The sequence below is a fragment of the Ascidia mentula genome, chromosome 7, assembly GCF_947561715.1.
Source record: "Ascidia mentula chromosome 7, kaAscMent1.1, whole genome shotgun sequence".
NCBI classification, from domain to species: Eukaryota; Metazoa; Chordata; class Ascidiacea; order Phlebobranchia; family Ascidiidae; genus Ascidia; species Ascidia mentula.
In genome coordinates, this window is record NC_138572.1 from 14,545,342 (window position 1) to 14,573,243 (window position 27,902).

A 27,902-nucleotide genomic window follows, 5' to 3' on the forward strand; every position below is an offset into this window, starting at 1 on the left:
GAGAAAACAATTGGCAGCATCTGTGTACTTTGAAATGAGATACATCGCCCTAAACAAAAATGGAAAACGGGGATCCGAACGTCAATCACGTGATCTGACTGTTTCTGTTCCAAATGTGCCATGTCACGTAGCTGCGTAACAGATGTGTAGGTTTATTTTCCAGTAGAAAACACTCCTGTCAAATGTTCTCGCTTGCGCCTGGATACCTTTCGTGTACTATTGTGGTTCGCGTACCACTGGTTGGGAACCACTGGCGCAGATGAACCGCGAGAATAACAAAAAAAAACTTAAATGAGGAAATGTCATGTTGTTCATTTTTTCCACAAAATTTCCCTCAATATTTTGTTTCTTTTTCAGCAAATTTTCAACAACACTCAACACCAACTGACTTGCAGACCAAAAACCCTGAAACATACTAAAACTGCGGTCTCTCAAACTCGCCTTAGCAACAGATCGTACATCTATGCTTATTCAACCTTAACATTGCCACCCATGCATAAGTAATTGCATTCGCATGAGGTTATAGTGCAAACTGCTCACCTCCGCACTAATATTGTTTGAATCTTCAGCCATTCTTGCTTTACATTCCAAGTTCAAAGTAAAAATATATTACAGACATACAAGATTAAAAGTAATCCAAACTGTATGCAGAAATCGGTCACTGTTATATGTTTGTTAAAAAAGTAAGCATTTCCAACAACAGATCTGTCGTCACAAAAGATCTGATGGAAACGTATTCCACGCCAGTGAACCGTTGCTAGGCAACAGTATTTTACGGAACAAGGACCTTAGGGAATTTGACACTGATTTGCGACAAAAGAAATGCTGAAAGCTTTGCCGCTTGTTTTCAGCTATTGGGTACCTTTTTGTGTTGTTTACATAGGCTGTAAACTTTTCATTATATAATCACTTCACATTTTAATCAGGTTTTGTGTAGTCATGCTCGTGTCCAAACTATTTTGTCAGCACGACTGATTTATGCTCATGTTTTTTGATGGAGATTTTGGTCAAGATTTATTCACGTATGATCAATTGTAATTTACATATTTTCTTGGATTTGGTCGAGTATAAAAACAACTTTCGAACATTAGATATTGACGTTTTCATCTTAATGCCAGGTTTTTAATAAAATATCACACGTGAAGTACATGCTTTAGTTTTTGAAGCACAAATAAAAATCTTAACACAAGAATAGCAACGCACACAGACACAGTCAGTAATGTTGGCAATATTTGTCAAGCACTCGGAAAGATCGAACGTCGCTCATAAACTGTTCATCAGTTGGTCTCAGTCGCATTTTGAGGTAAAGCCAACGAACATAGCTTGACACCCTCGTGTAAATCCCAGGTTTGTTTACGTTTCCACAACCGATTCCCCAACTTGTGATACCCCAGATAGTGTGACGTGTCGTGTTGGGGTCTAAACATGCCAAAGGACCCCAACTGTCACCCCGACACGTGTCAGTGCCATCTTTCTGGAATACAAAAGTGCCAATAGTTTATAAAAAATGGGATATCTATGTTAGAAATTTTTTCTGTACGGTTGCCTGAAGTGTTTATTATACACGTTCGAGTCATAAAATCGGAAAATGTACGTTTGGTTCAATTGCTGAGCAAACAACACGAAAAATACAGAAGTGCTTCAGGCAAAAAAACTACCTGTAAATGAGAAAGTTAAAAAAGACATCGAACAATCGCAACAACAAACAAATTACAAAACGTTGCATTCTAAACTAAACAGGAAAGCAAGAGGTGTTTGATAGATTAACTTTAAAAGGCTGCATGGGTTTTGGAAATTGTTGTTCTCACCGCAGCGCACATCATGGAGTGCTTAAGGTAGTCAACACCGAGCAGTCGGCTGCAATTCTCGTTGGGAAATATGCTCACTGGCGCCTGCTGGAGGCAGGGTGGATAATCCATGGGGTTAACTGCCGAACAACAAGCATGTTGTGATGTGATTCTTAGAGGTTGTGGTTGGCAATACTTTTGCAAGTTTCGTCAACACTGCATCACAGTGTTCGTTGTTGTAACTGACAAATATTATATATGCCGACCGTAGATTGAATGCGCTGTACTATGAAATTGTACCGACAGAATACAGAGGTTAATTCATAACGCGCAGGTGTTAGAGATGCTTCCATATCGGTTTGTGGAAGGATTTGGAAAAAGAAACTTGAAGTTTTCGAAAACCCTTGTGTAGGTGCAAAATACTGAAGTGAATAACCTTGAATTAGAAGCCAAAACCTAAATTGTTAAACAGACATTTGAAACACAACATGTGTTTATCATCAGTGATGTATTACATGATTATAAGCTGCATCGAATGCATCGCCTACATTGACAGGCTGACAGGCGGATGGAAAGGCAATTTTGAAACGTGTTTGAAAAAAGTCCAGCATTCCAGTTTTTACCGTTTTATTCAAAAACCCTTATCTAATGACGTAACTGTCGATAAGCATCTGATAAAGCGGCTCATGCACAGAAAAACATAAAAAACTTACAGTGTCTGGGACCATGCGTCCCCCACCCAGATATTCCACATCGAGATTGTGACGAAAACTGGTTTTGCCCGAGAGGCAGACATGCTGGTCTCACAAATCGACTGCAACCATAGAAATAAGTTTAAAATGAAACACTGATATCTCCACGTGATATTTAATAAATCCTTGCTTCGGGCGTATTACGTTTACGTTGTGTAAAAACCAAGGCAATGCATTCTAATTTGGAATGTACCAGGACTCTTGCGAATTTATCTTACTTGAATGAAACGCATTGTCTCAATTTAATCAACGCCAAGTCGTTGGTTGGACTCGAATGATACGAGTAGTAAGGATGTCTGTAAACCTCTTCAATATCTAGGTCACGTGAATCCTCAACGCCCTCTGATTGGCCGAATTGGAGTCCGTCACCCACCCGAACGATCGTCTCATTGGTGAACCTGTAACCATGGAAATGGTTCCCATGGTAAATTGTTTTAACTCCATACCAACAACGAAATTTTTTAAGTCCTTATTTCGTGATATCCTTATGTACAAAATGAACTTAATAACTGAAAGCATTATTGTTCATAGGAGGTCTGTGGACCCCAAGTGGAAAACCTTGTCGTAGGAAATCAAACTTAAAATCGACACCAAATTCTCACAACGTGCACCGAAATGTAAACTTTTTACGAGCCTGAATCTGTCTGGAACTTTGTGCTAATTTATTCCATCACGAAAGAACTTCGGAAATTACTCACGATTTCGAACTGGATTCGACACAATGTGCGGCTGTGAGGACGTAACATCTGTTGATGAGAGTTCCTCCGCAAGAGTGAGGGGTGTGACCTCTTAATGGATACTTCTTACGTATGGAAACCTGTTAGAATGATAAAAATACCTCGCACGCTTGATGTAAACTTGAAGATAATAAGCTTATAGTGGTTCTTAACCGGTGAAAAAATTACTAGTAGGGAGGATTTACGGGTTTGTATGTTGGTGATTAGTCGGCACCGAAATATACAAAAGTAGTTACAAGAGAAATATTATGATCTGTATTCACTGTGTGTCGTGTGGTTTTTGGCAATTTGTCATGCCATGCGGCCGAAAAAGTAAAAAAAGGATAACAGATATAGAGAAAAAGCAATCGTTAAATACCAGCACTGTTACAGACACACGTGCACATGGAAGCAAGCTTTTATGAAAGCCGGCATCTGACTGACAGCGAATATGAGACATGGATTTAAATTGAGCTCTCCTATAATTGTACGTTTCAACATAACTTTGCAAATCTCCCATAAAATCATTTACCTGCCACGGCTGACTCCCGGGGTTGGCGTTGACCCCTTCCACTATTCTCAACCCGTCTTTGACCTCAGGACAGAAAGCCGGAACAGGAATATCGGTGGTGGCTTCACCGCAATATTCTTCTTGCAGTTTGCTACCTGGAAATATACGAACAAAATATACTGGCTGTTGATAAGACGTTGGATAAAGTTGACAACACAAATGACATGTTTGGCCGAGTTGTGCATCCCCGTAATAAATTGTGGAAAACTTCGTACAACTAACCTAAATCTTGGTCTGTTAAAAGCCGAAAATGTTCCGTCCTTTGCGAGTTGTAAACAGCAATGTGGTTGGTTTCTCCAATGGAAGGCAATCTTCTCGTAATTCTAAATGCAAGAGAGCAATTACATGAAAATCTTTTAAAATCTCCAACTTTTTCCGAAAAGAGTTAACATTGTTGAATAATCAGCAATTAGTATTAGAAGTATTGAATATAAATTGTCTTTACACATCACAAAGACAGTTATCTTTTGGTGGAAAGCATTATCCATTCTTTTCTTGTTACAAATGCATTACTTTTTCGACCCAACATTTAAGCATAGGCAATACATATATATTTTGCACTATATTGTATACAATAACAAACTAATGTTAGCTTACGGTAAAACGTAGGTAAGAGCTCCGTTGTAATATATCATGATGGATATGGTGTGAATACGAATAATGATTTGAAACTTAGTCCCTCTGCTTAATCTTGCCCTGCCCAGACGACAAAAGGGCCTTGCACTCCATTCATTTCCAGTTGGTCCGTTCTTGATGATAACAAACAAAGCGAAAACATTACAACCAGCAAGTTTGTTCCATTCAATGTTTTACAGTATGATAGTTTGTATTATCATAATCTCCTGATAGCAATATACCCAACAGAAACACATTCTACTTGAATAAGATATACTTATGATGTTTAGAAGCATAGGCGATACATATACATATGAATATATCAATTGAAAAGCTTGTGAAATAACGACTCCGAATTTATTACGGAACTTGCTACAGTAAGTTGAAAGTTCGTTCAATTTATTGTAACCTTTCCCATCGACCAATGGCATATTTAAATTAGAATGGCTTGACAGCGCCATCTAGCGGATAAACCAACAGATGACACTAAAACATACGAACTTATTGTTCTTGTTAATTCTTTGGTTTTAAATAGTTTGTTCATGCCAAAATAACTTTTTGTGAAGTACATTGTTAGTTATCTGACTTAATCTTGCAACTCACAGCTAGGTTTGAAGCAACGAAAATGTTTAAACCCCTCTGGACTCGTGCAAGCAAAGGAAACTTTCGGCACAGAAAATGCGTGCATAATGGATTAGCGATCCATCGTCTTAACCACTCGGCCACCTCGTCGTCCAAAACCTGTAGTTAAATGAAATATTGATGTTAGATTTGTTTGGAAAAAATGTGTCTTGTAAAAACTACTTTAGTTCGGTTTAATATTGTTGGATACGATAAATTGAACTTACATAAACTTGATAGATGGTTTCCCACATCCTTCGATAGTTCAGTTGGTGCGGCGGTAGAGTTTATCACAAATACATCTGAAGTACACAGCATTTTAGGTAAAAGTACTTTTGAAAAAGAATGGTTTAGAATAACTAGTTTCACAAGATATGTTTCTTCCTAAGTATTACAAATGCCTTCACTATATTTAGTAAATGGAAAGCATGAAAGCTTTTCCATTCAAGGTTAGCAATTGTTACAGGCGTGAACAAATTTATTGTGCTGTTTTGGTTAACTTTGTCCATCTTAAAAAAAGTACAGTACATAATAAACGCGCTGTGTTCAGATCGCAGTACTTTAGACAACTTGGCCATCCTGTCTATGCACTGTACTTTGTTATATTATTTAGAAATGTTTAGAAGTAGTTTTTAGGGCGCAATTACGAACTTTGTAAACGATGATTTGTTTAAAATTATTTCATCCTGGTCAATTAAATGCCATGTTGGTTTTTGAAACTATAAAACTGTCAAAATCACATGAAAAATATAAAAAAAACACACACAAACCGGCGCAGTCTCAATCAATAATGTTGCTAATATTTGTCAAGAATCTGATAAGATCGAACATAGCTTGACACCCTCGTGTAAATCCCAGGTTTATTTATGTTTCCACAACCGATGCCCCAACTTGTGATACCCCAGATAGTGTGACATGTCGTGTTGGGGTCTAAACATGCCAAAGGACCCCCACTGTCACCCCTACACGTGTGTCAGTGCCGTCGTTCTGAAAAACAAGATTGGAAATTGTTTGTGGAAATATTTTCAGATAAACAAGAATGACTCGATTTAACCATACAGTAGTTAAAGTGGAAAAAGAAAATTTCCACTCTTACTGCAGTAAACATTGTCAGGTTCAAACAGCCAAGTAGGCGACTGCAATTCTCATGGACGAATATGCTCACTGGCGCCACTGGTGGCCATTTATTGGAAAATAGTGATTAGTTTATTTTTGTGAAAATTAAATACGATTTTCGCTTTCATTACTGTTGTCATGGATGTCACTTGTATCTTGTGCAGTGTTAATACATAAAGATAAAAGAAATAGGGTAAGTTTGTACCACACCGAAAAGTTTTCAAGTAACATGTGCTATGTATAATTTCACCTTTAGCATTACCCCAATAAACAATTATATCCAGAAACATAGAAAACTACCTGCATCCCTCATTCCCAAACCAGATATTCCATACTCACATTGTGACGAAAACTGGTTTTGTCCAAGAGGAAACATGCTGACTGCACAAATCAACTGCAAACAGAGAAATAGGTTAGTAATGGGACAGAAAAGTGCATGGATTCCATTTGAATAAAATTGTGATTCTGTACCAAAATCCAAGCTGACATACTGATTATATGGGAGAATATTCAAATTTAGAAAAAGTGAGATCTTGTGTAGAACGACATTGGCCCCGTAGACTTTCCACTTGAATGATTTGCAACAGTATAGTTGGGAATGATCACATAATGAGGTTTTCCTCTTCAATAATTAGGTCATGTGAATCCTTTGATTTGTAGTAACCTGTAACCACCCACCCTGGACCCCGATCGCTGGTCTCATTGGTTAACCTGTCACCATGGAAACAGTTCAATAATACTATTTGTTGTTTCAAAAGATAATCAAGAAAATATCAGCCAATCAATGCTCTTTAGAAAACAGATTGCAGACAAGAAACACTCACATTTGAGCAGAATTTAACACAATGTGAAGCTGTAAGAAGGTAATGTCAAGTGTGGGGTTTACAGCATGTTAGTGGATGTCTCCAATGTGTGGAAACCTGTTGAAATTATAAAAGTAAATTATTTTTCTTGATGTTATGTGAATATCACATATCTTGCACACTTGCACAGAATGTCACCATTAACTAACTTAAAAGTGTTTCTTCGGTTTGACGTTGTAACACTTAAATCATTTTAACCTGTTGTCATTTTTGACAAACAAGTTGCAGATTTTAACAACTTTTTGTTAGTTTTTAAACTGGTTCAAAATATAATCAATCATATTATTGATCAATACTTCATTATTTTGTAACAATTAAATAATAATGACTTATATCAATGGTGGGGAAGGTCAACTATAAAAACATAACCTTGTCTCAGACAATTTATAAAATATCATTTATGCAAAAGTTTTTGTGTTAATTAAAAGCAATACTGCTTACCGTATGTTTGTCATCTTTCATTGTCATTTTCTGTTATGAGTAAGATTGCATTCTATCGGAGTGTGTTTAACTTCTTATGTTACAATTTGGGTGTTTTTTACCCAGGATTGCAGAGAAGTATTGGTGTTTACAACAACTCAATTATTTCCAGTCGTTATTTTCCAATCCTCAGGTTGGCATCGCTATGACTCTGCAAAAACAACACTGGTATTTAATGACTTTGCAATTAAAAGCACCAATGTTTGTAAATGAGTTTTAGATTAAATTAAAGACGTTTTTCTTTATGGTTCTTTTGCTTTTGTCAATAACTTCAACAAACAACAACTACAGTCAGACCTTTTTAATCTAAATTACTTGGTTTCATCTAATATGTTTTAGTCTGCATAAAGAGCCATCCAGCACATACTTTTATTAAATTCCACTTAACATATGTAGGGGTCAACATAAAATCAAAAATGTGTTTGCTCTTTCTTTATTAACAAAGTCAATCTAACCTTTTTTGCACCAACTACAAGGATTCAATGTAGGGCAGGCATGTTGTTGGTGACCTAGTGAAATAAGGGGTCATGGCATTCTTTTTTTTGTGTTTTTGTTTTGACCACACAGGGATTTGAATATTCTTGATGTTGCCTTGGTGATGTTTTACTCTTCAGTACAACCTGGTGGATAAATGAAAAATGAAAGGTTTTGGGACCACTGGCGACCCGCAACTAGAGCAAATCTAAAACAAATGCATAATTATGACTGCCAAACATAATATGGTTTTAATGTAATAAAACAAATAAAATAGTTGTCTAATATTGCTACAAGAAATTATTGTTGTAAAGTTTATGCAGCAAAATAATGTTATATAGGCATAGTTACACACACTTGTGATAATATAGCAATATCAACACATCTAGGTAAAAGTATCACATAAGTTTTCTGTATATTTTTCATTGAAATTTACATACAACAAAGTTAAATACCGCTTGTGGGGCAACCCAACTTTTTTGAATGCAACCTCTTGTTCAGATCAAAATTTCCTGGGATTCGTTGTGTTGGTCAATCATCTAATTCAGTGACTCTAGACTTCTTTGTCCTGGCATATGAAGCTGTCAGAAAAGTCATTGACCTCTTTGATGTTCTGATAAATCTGTTCCTGTCAAGATTAAAGTACAGGGTGAATGTCACAATGTGTTTTCCATACAACCAGGTTGTTACTTGCTTCTACTGTTTTACATATATCCATGCTCATATTGTAAACTGCACAAACATTTTTTGTAAAATAGGGGTTTATAAATCACATAGAGTGAGTATTTGGAGGTTGTGGAAGACTCCCTGACAACGCTCTATGGAGGGGTCGGCAACCCCTGGCACATGAGGTTAATATTCATGACATGCCAACTAATTTATAAGTTCGTACTTCAGTACTTTTACAAGCGTTCGGGATTGGCTTGCGTCGCAAAGATACGTCAAAAAGATAAATGTCGAATAATTGCACAAATTTACACAATATGAGGCGGTGGCAACACAGTGGTAACAAGATAAAGGCAACATACTCTGATTTGCAAGTACACAATTTAAAAACACACATGTAATGTTCAAAAAAAGTTGCTGGCCCCTGCTCCACTGACACCGGCTACAAACCACTAGTCTAAGTTGAAATTCCCCCAAAAAATTTAGCTGTCTTTTGCAAAAAAATTCACAAGCTTTGCATATAAATATAATTTATTGTGACATGGAGCCCGACGGCACCAATGGTTTTAGCTTTTACATGGACATAGGGTTTTCACCTCGATTGTCTTCAGAGGTTTGCATCCAGTGTTTGGGAAAATCTTCCACTGGTTGTTTGGCGAGAAAAATTGTCAAAAGCCAACATCAAGTTGCACTGATGAGACCTAACAGATCAAAACATTGGCCCAGTCGTCCAGTCTGCAACTCACTTAATATGATTTCTGTTGACAAAAGTTACGAATTAATTTAATTTGGGGTCAGCATGATGACCAGGACTTCTTCCAGCAACAATTCATTGGGTGGATTAGTGATGTTTTTCGGAGCTGACAAGATTGGTCTTACTAATGTTTTGTATTCAAGGATTTTTTTTATTTCGATTGACTTGAGGATTCATTTAAAAATAAACACAGCAACTAACTTTTGAACAGAGCACAATTCAACTTCAAGTAAGTATTTGTGTACAACAGACCAATACAAGACATACACTTACTTCATTAACCAACATATTCTCTTGTAACTTGGTTCATGGGCGTTGTCAGTTTGTGGGTATTTCACTCTTCATTTGCAATAAGTTTTCTTCCATTTAAAACCAATACATTTGAAAATAAGATATTTTGAGACAGTTGAAGTTTTAATTTTATTCCAAGACCAAGTAGATCCGTCTGTTACGTTCCTACATGACAACATTCTATTCCACAAACAACCCCTGGTATTCTTTCTTTCTGAAAACTGGAATAAAAATGTCGGAAAGCTTTCGTCTCACTTTCTGCTCCAGACATATTTCACTTTATATATTTCGTAGCAATTTTATTTACAGCAAAAAACATTTATTTTGAACAAATCACAAAAAAAACAAATAATTCTGGAAGTCGCGTGTTTTGTTTCAATCCGGACCACTGGAGGCTACATCGGATGAGAGGAAGGAATATTTACTGATCATACAAAACATCAACTTCCGTCTGAAAAAAAATCACAAAACTTTTAATTTCATCAAAATTAACAAAACCATGTTTTAATGTAAAAATAAATTCAACAAATTCTTACCGGGTTTTTCAGATTTTTAATCCCTTTTTCCAAGACTCGAATAGATTCGGAATCGAATCCGCATCCACTCAGCAACAACCTCTCATCCACTTTAGGGAGAATCAGACAAATATTTCCCACATCTTTTCGTTCAAAATTGTTGTCACTCAGGTCGAGAATTCCCAACTATTTAAAATATAAAAATTGGTCGGAAATCTTTGTTTCAAACTTTTTTAAAACAGATATTTTTTCTTAAAACCGGATTAAAATTAACTCCATGTTTTCACTTTTGATTAAAAAAGTAAGTTTTATAAAAATATCATGGATTTAAACAAATATTTATTCTCAAAATAATGAAAACCAACCTTGGGTCCCATCTTCATAATCGCTTCACAGATCATGTTTAAAGTTTCGGAATTAAGTCCGCATTCCCACAACCCCAGCCTCAAACCGGGTTTTCGAATCCGTGGGAGGAAATCCGCGAGAGCGAAAACATCCGAAATCTTCAGTGGGATTTGGCTCAAAATCAACATCCGAGGACAATCGAGGGCGATTTCATCTCTAAATATTCCGTCAACTTCCTGTAAATCTACGAGGAAATCTGAAACAGGGACAAGTTTATTAAAACAAACATGGCGGAAGTTTCATTAAATCACTAAAACTTTTTATTGCAAACTTCAAACAAGATTTCTTCACTTTTAATCGGATTTAAACAAGACAAGATCCAACAAATTAATCAAATACAAAAACCTTAAATTACTGGAAGGAAAACATAAACTTTATCCGACAAAAAATATGCGACCTTCCTTTAAAACTTTCAACCTGAACATTTTTATTCCATTCTCTTCTATAAGAACAATGGAATTGCGACGTCACAATACTTACTGTGACGCAACAGTTACGTTTACAAACACGCATCACCAGACTGGAAATAAATACTAACCTCGTAACTCGTATCCACGTAAACAGAATCCATCAGGCCTTTCTTCTCGCAGGTATTTCCAAAGTTTCTTCAACAACTTTTTCGCACGTTTGTCTGAAAATAACAAGATCAACATTTACGGCAAAAATAGAAGCCATGTATTTGGATGGGAGAATTATTTAAACTCCCAATGTGCGTTTTCCACAAATATAACCTGCGTATATTAGATGCGTAATGAGATGTGAGACTTTCGAAACCACGATGCCAGTTTACCCAATATTAATGGTGACTTGTAGTGGAAAGTATGTGAAAGTTTAACAGCAAGCTTTTCGCGTAAAGCAACGTTGTGTAACAAATTGTAAACATGGTTTTGCAAATCGTTCAGGGTCGGTCAATGCAGACAATGCCTTGTATTACTTTCCTGGTAAAAATTATTACAGCAAAATGATTTTCTTATGATTAAATGAGAAAAAAAGGGGTCACAGTTATTACACTTGCAGTTGATCCTAAATTTGCATCATTTTTTGAGAGCAATTTAGGCGACCCCTCCCTAGGACATTTCATAACAATGATAAAACGATGCAGTGGCAGAATATTTTCCATTGCACTAGCGTGCTTTTGTCTGGAGCAAGTTTATCTTCTCGTCCAGCGCATGGAATTGCCATTAATGCATCATAATGAATTTTGGATAGTAGCAAACCTTGTCCTGCATATTTTGGTTGTTTGTGAAAAAGATCTAAAAACAGCTTCATTAATCCTCTGGGTTTTTCTGTGGTGGAAGAAACTGAAAAATAAAAATATGTTGTTTCAAATGTTTGTGTTCGTCATCAGTGCAAGACTGACTAATTGTAAGAAAGGCAGGCAGGGTCAGTATGCAGACAAGTGCAACAAAACAAATATGCTAAATAACAGCAGCATCTTAACTTTGGCATCAATTAGATGGTCCCAGATTTTTACACCTCAATGCCTTGTATTACTTTGCAGGTTACAAATGTTACAAGTTTTTTTTTTCTTTTTAGATAAGAAAAAAGATTGTTTTTAATGTAACTGACTACCATGCATTTGTTCCTCATTGTTAAGTGTGGATGATGCTGGATCACTGGAAGCAGTCTTGACTGAGGTTGATGGCAAGGTTTTTGGACTGGAACCACTTCCACCACCTGTAAAAAACAATCAAGGTGATAACTGCAATTTAATGGCACTTATGTACACCATAAGGGTTAACCCAATACGAAGGCCTAATTTGATGATTTTGACAATAAATAAATTAGGTTACAGACCGCAACTCTGTATTTCTGTGAAAAGAGTTTCTTTGTTGGGAAATGCAATGGGTGCCAGTGTTTTGGATGAATGAGCGCAAATGAACAGGTTGTTGCCAGGGCGATTTTCAGCGTGTTTGGGGGCAGTTTTACTATGGTTTTCAGGGTTATTAGTCAGGCAGTAAATTGGTAGACGGTGCTGTTGAACATGTAGCTGAAAAACTACCCAAATATTAAGGTCGATTTTGTGGAAAAATGAATCACAGAAAGTATGCTCAGTTTGTGATTTTCTGTTAGTCCCGACCCATGTCTAAATTCTGGTCAAAATTATATTCGAGATAACTACTTTAACCACTCCCCCAGGGGCATTTTGTCCCCCTGTTGGCCATTATTTTGGCTAAAAAAGCAGAAAAAAGTGTAGGTTTGTTTTGTGAAAAAATGAATCACAGAAAGTACCCTCCATTTGCGATAAAGTGAAGCCTCCAACCCTCCTCTACACAATTCATTAAGAATTAGATGTCTTGTAACTGTCTTGGGGGACACCAGGGCTGTTTGTACACCCCCTAGGACTGACAGTTTAGCAGTTAGCCTTTGCAAAACCACCCATGTGTCTTAATGCATCTCCAATCAATTTTTTTTCTGTTCAGCAATTGCAGTCCCCCTTCATGAGTCATCAGACCTGGTAATTGTTTTTGACAAACAAGAGAAACTGTCACCAGGTGAACGAAGGCAAATGACCTTTAAAACTCAATTTCTAGGATTTAATTGTGAGCTACGGCCTACAGTGGCTTAACAACCAAGCTGCACCTGGGCATTCCAGGCCACTGCTCTGTCTGTGGGAGTTTGTCAGTTAGACTTTACAGCAGGGATTCACTGCACGAATGTCATATTTGGAAATCAGTGTGACCGCTAGTGTAAAAGCTAGCACAGTGCCACAGTCAACAACTGCACTGATGAGACCTCATAGGTCGAAATGTTTGCATTTGACAATTAATTTAAGTGCCCAAAACCACAGGTTTATGTGAAACAATGGATATAATATATACCAATGGATATATGTGTTACAAAAATGGTATACTTCTGTACTTGCGATAAAAATCACTTTAGCAGCGTGTGTATATAGGGCAGAACTTACTTTTTACATGTCCTAGCTCACCACCATCTATTTGAGGTATTGTGGTTGCCTTAAGTTCAGCTGCAGCAGTTGAGGTTTCACCAGCTGTAGAAACATGTGTTAAATTTACATGAACAATACATGATTGTTTAGATTAACACAACAAATGGATTGAGCTACTGTGGCATGCTTACAGCACTAAAACGTTGCACACCAAGTAACAGCGGCATCACAGCCAAGCCTGGTAAAGCTTCTTTTCCTGACAGCTCAAGATATAAAAAAGCACTGGAGTTTAAACTCATAACCCTGGTCATTAGGAACCATAGTTCTACCAAGTAAGCTATGAAAGTAATAAAAAATGGAAACACCCAGTTTGGCTGTGATGTCACTGCCAAGAAGCAGGGAAATAAAACTCAATAAAAAATTTAACCTTTTCCTGCATGATTTGGATGTTTCTTTGAACGTCTTGAAAAATGTCTCGCAAAAAAACCTGTACGTTTCTTTGTGGCAGAATTGGAAGAAACTATAGAAAAATACTGAGTTTATCAAGTCAAGCATAACCATACTATAACACATAATACACTGTCAAATCTTGTGCGGCACAGTTTAAAAAAGAAAGGATTGTTGTTATGTTATGTTATCTGCTTCGAAAACATTTACCACCATTTTTCAGTGACTGTTTTGAATGTTGGGCCTTGGAAGTTGTTGCGCCACCTAATGTTTTGGATGAAGACGATTCGATATTTGTTGAAGTCAAACCATCCCTGCAAGCTTTAAAACAGTGTGTCGAAATATATAGCATAGCATATGTCGTATATCATTCTTTTTGTATTTCTTTGTAGACTTTAGTTAAGTGCTGTAAAATTCACAACATGTAACAATAAATTTATATGCCTTAAACCACAGGTTTATGTAAAACAACGATTACAACAAATACCAACGCAAAGAATATATGAATGCAAAGCATGGATGCAACATTACTCTTCAGTTTGTGTTAAAAAAATGGTATACTTTGGCACTTGCACTTAAAATCAGTTAAACACCATGTGTATATAAGGCAGAACTTACATTTTACATGTCCCAGCTCACCACCATCTATTTGATGTATTCTGGTTGCCTCAAGTTCAGCTGCAGCAGTAGAAGTTTCACCAGCTGTAGAAACATATGTATTATACAGCAGAAACAAGATATACTGGGCAACCATCTGCTTACGTGCCTTGATGAAACAGAGTACAAACATTTGCTAAAATTCTAGTAAAATTTTAAATAATTGTTTCAGTGGTTCTCAACCTGCAAGGGCTTTTTAAGTGGTGTGCACAAAAAATTGCAACATAGACAAATTCCATCCAAAAATGCCAATTAAACCTGTGGTTTGTTAGGATTGTTGTGAAATTGCATGCTACGGCATATGCCTTAAACAGTTTCAAAAAGGAAGAATTATTGATATGTTATGTTTCACTCAAACAGTTTTCTGCTTTGAAAACATTTACCACCATTTTCCGGTGACTGTTTTGAATGTTGGGCCTTGAAAGTTGTTGCGCCATCTAATGTTTTGGATGAAGTAGATTTTACATTTGTAGAAGCCAAACCTCCTCTGCAAGCTGTAAAACAATGAGTCACAATGTATAGTATAGCATATATCTTTCTTTTTCTATCAGTTATATTTAAGTTCAATGCTATGTAATTGGCAAAGTTTTGTCAGCAAAAAAGATAACAGAAACACATTTTTAATACACAAATACCAAATAAATATAGTACTGACGGATTTTATGCATCTTGGAAATTGTCGTACCGCTGACAGCACTATTGACAGGATCAGATTCTGAGCTGGTTTCACTACGTCCACTTCCAGATGCTTTGATTGAAAATTATAAAATAAAAATAATGGTCATCAAAGGACAAACTTTCCAATGCGCTGCACATACCTGGTTTGTGTCCCAGCAAAAGGCCACACACAAAACGACGAACCATTGCCCAATGGGGTTCATTAATCAAATCGTCAACGATTTGATCAAATTCTTCATCTGACATGAACATAGAAATGTAGTATGCACCAAACACTTCCTGCAGAACTTGATGAAGGTAGTAGAAGAGAACATCTCTCCCATCAAAGACTCTACGACTGGGAAACCAGGAGAACTTTGCCATTTTGAACACTACATCCTGTACTTTTACATCTTCTAAACCTACTTTTTGAAGGTCATCATGCGTGAACACAACGGTTTTACGAACCATGCCTTTATATGCCATTTTACCAAGTGGCAATTTGAGGTTTTCTAATTTCTCTCCTTTTGCATGCTGAGAGTGACCAAGTTGTTGCAAAACGGCATCAAATACATTAGTTATGGTGGAAATACTGTGTACCTCACCAAATAACCCAGCATAAACAATAAATTGTAAAAGCATTGGATTGCGGCATAAATCAAGCAATTGTGGAGATTTAGTTTCAAGTGTGTTCCACAGTTCATTTGCTTTATCACCCGAGTAACTATCAAACAGTGTCTTTGCATCCTCAGGAGAAAGATCACTGACATAAATTGTTGGCTTAGGTCGGAGTCCTAATGGTATTAATAGTAATGAGTGGGGTCGAGAAGTAAAAATCAATGTAGATTTTGGAAAAAATTGCCTGCTGCAAAGGTTAGCAACAAGCTGTTGTACTGGCAAGGGAGTGCCATACTTCACATTTATAGGTGCCATGTTTTCTAGTGTCCAGGTTGCCTGATCTAATCCATCAAAAATAAAAGCACACTTTTCTGGGTTCTTTATCATCCACTGGAAAACCAAACTGAGTGTTTCCTGTGAAGCATGGTTGAACTGGTTATCCAGCAGAAGCTCCTGCAAAGTAAGCTTTCTATCGCTGTAGTTTAAATACATGAACCGAAGATGAAGCACTAAGTGATCATCTGTTCCTAGTTGCCTGCACAATCTCTTTGAAAGAGTAGATTTGCCACATCCAGGCGGTCCAAGAAAAGCTAGAAATATGCCTTGCTGGTTGTGGTCTTTGAAGCTTGAAACTAGTTGCTGAAATTTGATGTGTTCACCAACGAATCGATCATTGTCCCCCTTGCTTGTTGATGGCTGAAACTCATTTTCCTTTTGAGGATCAATTCCTTTGTAAATATCAGTATCTATCAGTGTTGGTTGAACCTCTGGTATTTCAAACTTTTGCAACTCTTCACTGTAAGGGACAACATCTGGATCAAGATTTTCAAGCTGATAGTTTTTGATTTCATCAACTGCCTGTTGCAACTTTTCTTCTGCAAATTTTAAACAGGTTTTTCAGATAATAAATCTATGTTACTGTGGTTTTTACACAAAACAGTGGGCTCTAGCATCTATGTTTGGCTGGTTTTTACTTTTTGTGCAACATGCTGCATAACCATAACGCAAATTGAAGATTAGCGTTTATCAGTAAAATTAGATTATGATGGTAACGTCTAATGCCACAGAAAAATTATAAAATCTCAAGTGCAAAAACGGGTAAAATTTTGTCTGCTGTTTAGTTGTTTAGCCATCCGTATTATATTTCATCATATTTTCATGTCAAATGCTTGTTTCCAAAGTTTTAGTTGATTTAAATCTTATTTTGCGTCAATTTATGGAACTACTTTGCTTCGTAGGGGTAGGAACAAACATAATTTCAGATGACATCGACAAACATCACAGAGTGTATTTAGTTGTAACAGGCAAATTTCGAGTTGCAACTATCTGATTGGTTGTATTTTTACCCACAATGCAGTATACTTAATGGAACCATAGTATACTTTGTTCAAGGACGCATATTCGTATTTCTATCAAAATAAGTTTAGCGGCGGAAAATTTCCACTCACAAGTGGATGACAAAGCAATCAGTGATGCATGGGGGTCAATTTCGCGGTTGAATGAGCGTATGCATGTGCTGTTGCTTTGGCGAATTTGAGCCAGATTTGGACAGTTTTAAGTAGAGTTTTGGGCGTATTAAGTCAGGTTGCTACGTGGTGACGTGTGTTGTATAAAATTGTCAAATGGTTTAATTTTGTGGTAATATCTGCAGAATAATGAAAGACTTGTCTGCGTTGAACGGCAAAAAGTTTTGTTTGGTATTTCAGCTACAGTGTTTGTTTTACATGTTGGCCAAACAAGCGTGAAGAAAATTCCTTACTTTCTAAGCCCATGTGATTGGCGTGAAGATGCCTTGGTTACTTACTGGCACCGTAGCTTAATTTGACAGTTTGGCTTAACACAAGATACCGTAAACTGGAATCTTCTGTCCACCGTAATCCATATTGGACATAACTGTCCCTGTACTGTCGTGTCTACCAACTGATTTAAACGTTTTCACAAACACTTTTACTTCCCGTATGTTTGCTCAGTTTCGCTTGTCACAGCTACCAAAATATTTCAATACTTGTAGTCAAATTGTTTGTAAATTGTTTACATAGGTTATTTGCGATGTGACGAGGTTATAAGTTGTGAGCAAACTATTGAAACAATTCATGTCTTGATGCCACATATCCAAAATGTTTGCAGTGGCAACATATAACCACATTTGTAGAATGGTTTCATATCTCCGTCGAAACTCTTTCATTAATTTTTCGCGGCACACACAGTTTGCGAAACCTGTTAAATGCATTATTCTGACAAGCTGTAAAGTGCTCTATTCGTTCAATTAGACAAAAATGATTGCATTCTCATCATGATTCTACAAGGGAAGTGAGAGCTCCCGAGCATCTGGATCCAAACACAAATTACTAAACGTATAAAAGTATCTGAAAACTTAACACCTTTCACGCGAAAAGGTCACGGAAAGCATGCTTTCGTCTTAAATGCTGAAGTCAGACACATTCTTATTTCAATCGGAATATTGCTTTCCTTAAAAGCAGAGGTCGGTGTTGTGACATCCAAGACACGCATGCCCACAGCCCCCAACAACTACCGCAACTGGAACTTAGACAGCCTCTATCTCAGTGGTATATATGTTATAATACTTAATACATAAAAGACAACGATTTACATGAACTTGCGTTTCGTGACATAGCACCAGATTTCCATAGCAATGCATCATATACCAAACTTTCCTAACTCCCATACCTCGTTTATCTTCTGATTCTGTAATGGTTGATTCATAATGGGCGTGATGATTATGTTCTTCCACAGTCTGATAGTTATAATGTTCTTCCACAGTCTGATGTTCATGATGATGTACGTCACCAGTATGTAGGTGCAGGTTCTGGAATGGAATAAGCAAAAGTTACCAAACACACTAATATCAATCGGCCAAAAAAAATCTGTCACTCACAAATGATTTTCTCAAACCCCCACCACCAGTACAGCAAATCTCAATATTCAAGAACAACAAGCTTACCTCGGCAACAATGTTTTGTGACTTTTCTCCTTCTGTTTGTTGTTCGGCCATTCTTGGATTAGCACGTGTAGCTTTGTATCGCAAGTACAGTATAGCAGTATATCACACATATATAGCCTACAAGCTGTGTGAAAATTTTGTATGCAGTTGTAACAAGGATGAAAATTGTTTCTGCTCCAGTTCATTGTTTGCAAGTAATTACACGCTGCAAAGGAGGATCATAGAAATGCAACACTCTGTGTTACATCATCATTGATAGTGGCGTAACAATGATCTATATGCGTAACACTTCTTTTCGAATGCCATTGTTGCTTGTTACTGATCAGTTCTGTTATTTGAAGCGTGCTGGTAGGGTAAAATACTGGTTTGCGTCAGTTATATTGTTTATTAACCACTTTCAGGAGATAATTTTAGCTTAAATGTTTATGTTCTTTTGTTTGCCACAAATGAAGCTGTCATAAGTAAGTGGTTGCTAGCGTTCATTGTTGGCTGTGTTGTTGATCGTAGAATTTTTATGGAAAACTGTCGTTACTACCTGTGACGTCAAAGGGAAAAGGAGTGTTTCTACAAAAGTAGGCTCTACCCTTTACTTAGCCCTCGCAGGCATAGGCGTCGATTTAGGGGTGACTGGGGTGACATGTCACCCCTCACCAACAAACAGGGGTGACAACATATGCATTGTCACCCGTGAATTTCGTTTAAATTAAAAATTATTGTCAGAAAAACCACATACATTATACTATGCGTTAAGCTAGTTTCAAAACGACCTGTATTATCACCGTCACAATCATGACAAACACAAGTGCCTCGTGGATTGTTGCATAGCGCAGCAATTGTTGTAGCATAATGGTAAGAATCGGCATTGTTACGTAATAGGTTTATAAGTTTGCAAGCTGCAGACAGGGTGTGTACACGCACACACTATTTTTTGCTTCTTTTGCACATAGGTTTATAAGTCATTTTATAATTACTACATCTGCATTAGACCGAGTGACACAAAATGTGCCGCTTTCAGTAAGGGGTCCGTCATTAGTGTTTAAAACTCAGTGCTACACCAACATGATTTGGTGTAAAAACAAACTGACACGAAACGGAATTTGCCTCGTTTGCCTATGTTTAAGGCGATACGACTGACGAAATGTTTTTTTCGTGTTTCTAAAACCTGGAAAAGTCACCCTTAATATTTTACAAAACGTTAAAAAATCGACGCCTATGCTCGCAGGCCAGGAGTTCAGAGTCTACACTCCATGCAAAATGTTCCATGTATGTGTGCTTTGAGCAAACCTTGTTTACCCATGCGAACGGTTAAGTTTCTGTCCATATTATTCCGCAATAGGCACCAAACATCGCTACATACACGTGCCAGTAAACAATATTACTAAAAGTAGACAAGACATTTGCAAAAGTTTTCCGAGAAAGCTGTCATTGCCTAGGGGAGCTAGGTAGTTGTCTAGCAAATACCTATGCAAGGCGACCAATGTGCTTGGAAATTAATATCACATTGGAAACGAAATCGAATCGCGTGAGAAAACAATTGGCAGCATCTGTGTACTTTGAAATGAGATACATCGCCCTAAACAAAAAGGGAAAACAGGGGTTCCGAACGTCAATCACGTGATCTGACTGTTTCTGTTCCAAATATGCCATGTCACGTAGCTGCGTAACAGATGTGTAGGTTTATTTTCCAGTAGAAAACATTCCTGTCAAATGTTCTCGCGTGCGCCTGGATGCCTTTCGTCTACTATTGTGGTTCGCGTACCACTGGTTGGGAACCACTGGCGTAGATGAACCGCCAGAATAACAAAAAAAACCTTAAATGATAAAATGTCCTGTTGTTCATTTTTTCCACAAAATTTCTCTCAATATTTTGTTTCTTTTTGAGCGAATTTCCAACAACACTCAACACCAACTGACTTGCAGACTAAAAACCCTGAAACATACTAAAACTGCGGTCTCTCAAACTCGCCTTAGCAACAGATCGTACATCTATGCTTATTCAACCTTAACATTGCCACCCATGCATAAGTAATTGCATTCGCATGAGATTACAGTGCAAACTGCTCACCTTCGCACTAATATTGTTTGAATCTTCAGCCATTCTTGCTTTACATTCCAAGTTCAAAGTAAAAATATATTACAGACATACAAGAGTTAAAGTAATACAAACTGTATGCAGAAATCAGCAACCATTATATGTTTGTTAAAAAAGTAAGCATTTCCAACAACACATCTGTCGTCACAAAAGATCTGATGGAGAGGTATTCCACGCCAGTGGCCCGTTGCTAGGCAACAGTAATTTACGGAACAAGGACCTTAGGGAATTTGACACTGATTTGCGGCAAAAGAAATGCTGAAAGCTTTGCCGCTTGTTTTTAGCTATTGGGTACCTTTTTGTGTTGTTTACATAGGCTGTAAACTTTTCATTATATAATCACTTCATATTTTAATCAGGTTTTGTGTAGTCATGCTCGTGTCCAAACTATTTTGTCAGCACGACTGATTTATGCTCATGTTTTTTGATGGAGATTTTGGTCAAGATTTATTCACGTATGATCAATTGTAATTTACATATTTTCTTGGATTTGGTCGAGTATAAAAACAACTTTCGAACATTAGATATTGACGTTTTCATCTTAATGCCAGGTTTTTAATAAAATATCACACGTGAAGTACATGCTTTAGTTTTTGAAGCACAAATAAAAATCGTAATACAAGAATAGCAACGCACACAGACACAGTCAGTAATGTTGGCAATATTTGTCAAGCACTCGGAAAGATCGAACGTCGCTCATAAACTGTTCATCAGTTGGTCTCAGTCGCATTTTGAGGTAAAGCCAACGAACATAGCTTGATACCCTCGTGTAAATCCCAGGTTTGTTTACGTTTCCACAACCGATTCACAAGTGCTTCTGGCAAAAAAACTACCTGCAAATGCAAAAGTTAAAACAGACATCGAACAATCGCAACAACAACAAAAATTACAAAACGTTGCATTCTAAACTAAACAGGAAAGCAAGAGGTGTTTGATAGATTAACTTCAAAAGGCAGCATGGGTATTGAAAATTGTTGTTCTCACCGCAGCGCACATCATGGAGTGCTTAAGGTAGTCAACACCGAGCAGTCGGCTGCAATTCTCGTTGGGAAATATGCTCATTGGCGCCTGCTGGAGGCAGGGTGGATAATCCATGGGGTTAACTGCCGAACAACAAGCATGTTGTGATGTGATTCTTAAAGGTTGTGGTTGGCAAGACTTTTGCAAGTTTCGTCAACACCGCATCACAGTGTTCGTTGTTGTAACTGACAAATGTTATATATGCCGACCGTAGATTGAATGCGCTGTACTATGAAATTGTACCGACAGAATACAGAGGTTAATTCATAACGCGCAGGTGTTAGAGATGATTCCATATCGGTTTGAGGAAGGATTTGGGAAAAGGAACTTGAAGATTTCAAAAACCCTTAGTTAGGTGCAAAATACTGAAGTGAATGACCTTGAATTAGAGGCCAAAACCTAAATTCTTAAACAGACATTTTAAACAAGACATGTGTTTATCACCAGTGCTGTATTACATGATTATAGGCTGCATCGAATGCATCGCCTACATTGGCAGGCAGGCGGATGGAAAGGCAATTTAGAAACGTGTTTGAAATTAGTCCAGCGTTCCGTTTTATTCAAAAACCCTTATCTAATGACGTAACTGTCGATAAACATCTGATAAAGCGACTCATGCACAGAAAAACATAAACAACTTACAGTGTCTGGGACCATGCGCCCCCCACCCAGATATCGAGATTGTGACGAAAACTGGTTTTGTCCGAGAGGCAGACATGCTGGTCGCACAAATCGACTGCAACCATAGAAATAAGTTTAAAATGAAACACTGATATCTCCACATGATATTTAATAACTCCTTGCTTCGGGCGGATTACGTTTACGTTGTGTAAAAACCAAGACAATGCATTCTAATGTGGAATGAACCAGGAGCCTTGTGAATTTATCTTACTTGAATGAAACGCATTGTCTCAATTTAATCAACGCCAAGTCATTGGTTGTACTCGAATGATAGGAGTATAAAGGATGTCTGTAAACTTCTTCAATATCTAGGTCACGTGAATCCTCTACGCCCCTGATTGGCTGAATTGGAGTCCGTCACGGTTGTAGTAATCGCCCACCCGAACGATCGTCTCATTGGTGAACCTGTAACCATGGAAATGGTTCCCATGGTAATTTGTTTTAACTCTATGGCACTCCACACCAACAATGAAATTTTTTAAGACCTTATTTTGTGATATCCTTATGTACAAATTGAACTCGATAGCTGAAAGCATTATTGTTCAAAAGAGTCCTGTGGACCCCAGGTGGAAAACCTTGTCGTAGGAAATCAAACTGAAAATCGACACCAAGTTCTCACAACGTGCACCGAAATGCAAACTTTTTACGAGCCTGAACCTGTCTGGAACTTTGTGCTAATTTATTCCATCACGAAAGAACTTCGGAAATTACTCACGATTTCGAACTGGATTCCACACAATGTGCAGCTGTGGGGACGTAACATCTGTTGATGAGAGTTCCTCCGCAAGAGTGAGGGGTGCGGCCTCTTAATGGATACTTTTTACGTATGGAAACCTGTAAGAATGATAAAAATACCTCGAAAACTTAATGTAAACATGAAGATATTAAGCTTATAGTGGTTCTTAACCGATGAAAAAATTACCAGTAGGGGGAAATTATGGGTTTGTGGGTGATTAATCGGCACCGAAATACACAAAAGTAGTTACAAGAGAAATATTATCATATGTATTCACTGTGTGTCGTGTGGTTATTGGCAATTGGTCATGCCATGTGGCCGAAACAGTGAAAAAAGGATAACAGATATAGCGAAAAAGCAATCATTAAATTCTACATTTAAATAGTTGAGCTTGCTTGGCCGTAGTGTTTCCACCTTGTTTGCTCCGTAAGGTTGCACCTAGTTTGGTGCCCAACGGATGACGGTGACTGTATAGTCACCACAAAGTGGAAGTCTTTGCTTGGCCGTTTGGTCAGCAAAGTCGTCTGATAGTCACACCAGCTGCACTGATGAGACCTTTTAGGTCGAAACAGTGGCCATCTGTCTGCAGCTTATACACAACTACATTTAAATATTTGAATACTGGTGGGAAATAGGGACCCCGATTAAATTTAAGCTGGGAAATGAGATGAAAAATGGTTAAGAACCAGCACTGTTACAGACACACGTGCACATGGAAGTAAGCTTTTATGAAAGCCGGCATCTGACTGACAACGAATATAAGACATGGGTTTAAATTGAGCTCTCCTATAATTGTACGTTTCAACATAACTTTGCAAATCTCCCATAAAATCATTTACCTGCCACGGCTGACTCCCGGGGTTAGCGTTGACCCTTTCAACTACTCTCAATCCGTCTTTGACCTCAGGACAGAAAGCCGGAACAGGAATTTCGGTGTTGGCTCCACCGCAAGATTCTTCTTACAGTTTGCTACCTGGGAATATACGAACAAAATATACTGGCTGTTGATAAGACGTTGGATAAAGTTGACAACACAAATGACATGTTTGACCGAGTTGTGCATCCCCGTAATAAATTATGGAAAACTTCGTACAGCTAACCTAAATCTTGGTCAGTTAAAAGCCGAAAATGTTCCCTCCTTTGCGAGTTGTAAACAGCAATGTGGTTGGCTTCTCCAATGGAAGGCAATCTTCTCGTAATTCTAAACAACAGAGAGCAACTACATGAAAATCTTTTAAAATCTCAACCTTTTTTCGAAAAGAGTTAACATTGTTGAATATTCAGCAATTATAGTATTAGAAGTATTGAATATAAATTGTCTTTACGTATCACAAAGCCAGTTATCTTTTGGTAGAAAGCATTATCCATTCTTTTCCGGTTACAAATGCATTACTTTTTCGACCCAACATTTAAGCATAGGCAATACTTATATATTTTGCACTATATTGTTTACAATAACAAACTAATGTAAGCTTACGGTAAGACGTAGGTAAGAGCTCTGTTATAATATATCATGATGGATATGGTGTGAATACGAATAATGATTTGAAACTTAGTCCCTCTGCTTAATCTTGCCCTGCCCAGACGACAAAAGGGCCTTGCACTCCATTCATTTCCAGTTGGTCCGTTCTTGATGATTAGCTGTGTGTTACATACAAAGCGAAACCATTACAACCAGCAAGTTTATCCAATTCAATGTTTTACAGTATGATAGTTTGTATTATCAACATCTCCTGATAGCAATATGCCCAACAGAAACACATTCTACTTTAATAAGCTATACTTATGATGTTTAGAAGCATAGGCGATACATATACATATATGAAATATATCAATTGAAAAGCTTGTGAAATAACGATTCAGGATTTATTACAGAACTTGCTACAGTAAGTTGAAAGTTCGTTCAATTTATTGTAACCTTTCCCAGCGACCAATGGCATAATAAATTTAGAATGGCTTGACAGCGCCGTCTAGCGGATGAACCAAAAGAAGGCACTAAAACATACGAACTTTTAATTCTTGCTGATTCTTTTTGAAAATGGTTTGTTCATACCAAAATAATGTTTTTGAGAAGTACATTGTTAGTTATCTAGCGGAAATTTAAATTCCCAAGGTTCATTAGAAACTTTTCCAGCGACCAACGGTATATTTAATTTAAAATTGCTTCGCAGCGCCGTCTAGCGGATGAATTGCCCGATAGCACTAAATGAATTTATGTTCTTGTAAATTCTTTTCAAAATGGTTTCTTTATGTCAAAAATATTGATTTTGTGAAGTACATTGTTAGTTATCTAACTTAATCTTGCATGCCTCGTGTTGTGACACAAGTGACCTGGAGTAACCCCGACGGACTGTACCGTTACAGAGGTGGTTTCAGTTTCTTCTCACTAAAAGATATGCTGGGGTGATAGTTTGCTTATCAAGCTATTAACGGTCATTATATTGCTGCTTTTCTATGTCGCATGATTAATTTACTAGTGTAATAACACGAGGCATGCAAGATTAAGTCAGATAACTAACACGATTAATTTACAAAACTATTGAACAATAGTGTATACCGCCACTGAACCGCAACTCACATCTAGGTTTGAGGCAAGGAAAATGTTTAAACCCCTCCGGACTCGTGCAAGCAAAGGAAACTTTCGGCACAGGAAATGCGTGCAGAGCATAATGGATTAGCGATCCATCGTCTTAACCACTTGGCCACCTCGTCGTCCAAAACCTGTTGTTAAATGAAATATTTATGTGAGATTTGTTTGGAAAAAATATTGTCTTGTAAAAACTACTTTAGTTTGGTTTAATATTGTCGGATGCGATAAATTACACCGACATAAACTTGTTAGATGGTTTGCCACATCCTTCGATAGTTCAGTTGGTGCGGCGGTAGAGTTTATCACAAATACATCTGCAGTACACAGCATTTTAGGTAAAAGTACTTTTGAAAAAGAATGCATTAAACTAACTGGTTTTTCAGGATTTGTTTTTTTCCTGAGTATTACAGATGCTTTCACTATTTTTAGTAAATGGAATGCATGAAAGCTTTTCCATTCAAGGTTAGCAATTGTTACAGGCGTAAACAAATTTATTGTGCTGTTTTGGTAAACTTTGCCCATCTTAAAAAAAGTACAGTACATAATAAACGTGCTGCATTCAGGTCGCAGTACTTTAGACAACTCGGCCATCCTGTCTATGCACTGTACTTTGTTATATTATTTAGAAACGTTCAGAAGTAGTTTTTAGGGCGCAATTACAAACCTTGTAAACGATGATTTGTTTAAAATTATTTCATCCTGGTCAATTAAATGCCTTGTTGGTTTTTGAAACTATATACTGTCAAAATCACAACTAAAAATTCAAAAAAACACACAAACCGGCGCAGTCTCAATCAATAATGTTGGTAATATTTACCAAGAATCCGATACGATCGAACAAAGCTTGACAGCCTCGTGTAAATCCCAGGTTTGTTTACGTTTCCACAACCGATGCCCCAACTTGTAATATCCCAGATAGTGTGACGGTTTATGTTGGAGTCAACGCATGACAAGAATCCCCACTGTCACCACCACGTGTGTCAGTGCCGTCGTTCTAAAAAACAAGATTGGAAATTATTTGTGAAAATATTTTTAGATGAACAAGAATGACTCGATTTTATCATACAGTAGCTAACAGTGGAAAAAGAAAATTTCCGCTCTTACTGCAGTAAACATTGTCAGGCTCAAAAACAGCCAAGTAGGCGACTGCAATTCTCATTGACAAATATGCTCACTGGCGCCACTGGTGGCCATTTATTGGAAAATGGTGATTTGTTTATTTTTGTTAAAATGAAATACGATTTTAACTTTCATTACTGTTGTCATAGATGTCACTTGTATCTTGTTAATACATAAAGATAAAAGAAATAGGATAAGTTTGTACCACACCGAAAAGTTTTCAAGTAACATGTGCTTTGTATTATTGCACCTATTAGCATTACCCCAATAAACAATTATATCCAGAAACATAGAAAACTTCCTGCACCCCACATTCTCAAACCAGATATTCCATACTCACATTGTGACGAAAACTGGTTTTGTCCAAGAGGCAAACATGCTGACTGCACAAATCGACTGCAAACATAGAAATAGGTTAGTAATGGGACAGAAAAGTACATAGATTACATTTGAATGAAATTGTGATTCTGTACTAAAATCCAAGCTGACATACTGCTTACATCGGAGAATTCGGAAAAAGTGAGATCTTGTGTAGAACGACATTGTCGCCGTAGACTTTCCACTTGAATGATTTGCAACAGTATAGTTGGGAATGATCACATAGTGAGGTTTTCCTCTTCAATAATTAGGTCAGAAGGTAATGTCAAGTGTGGGGTTTACAGCATCTTAATGCATGTCTCCAATGTATGGAAACCTGTTCAAATCGAAAAAGTAAATTGGTTTTCTTGATGTTATGTGGATATCACATATTGCACAGAATGTCACCATTAACTAACTTAAAAGTGTTTCTTCAGTTTGACGTTG

At 37.3% G+C, this 27,902-nt stretch overlaps 1 protein-coding gene and 1 long non-coding RNA gene across 2 annotated transcripts in view; both read right to left on the bottom strand.

Moving 5' to 3' along the window:
* Positions 1-27,902, bottom strand: part of LOC145908060 (uncharacterized) — a 134,613-nt gene that overhangs the window by 78,503 nt on the left and 28,208 nt on the right. The window lies entirely within an intron of this gene.
* LOC145908779 (acrosin-like) lies at positions 1,120-6,554 on the bottom strand. Its single transcript, XM_082996110.1, has 11 exons — positions 6,479-6,554; positions 5,246-5,364; positions 5,045-5,182; positions 4,424-4,575; positions 4,049-4,149; positions 3,788-3,921; positions 3,238-3,356; positions 2,758-2,937; positions 2,501-2,601; positions 1,809-1,927; positions 1,120-1,474 (listed from the first exon to the last, which is right to left on the bottom strand). The coding sequence occupies exons 1-11, from the start codon at positions 6,552-6,554 to the stop codon at positions 1,214-1,216; spliced, it is 1,500 nt and encodes a 499-aa protein (XP_082852236.1). The 3' UTR covers positions 1,120-1,213.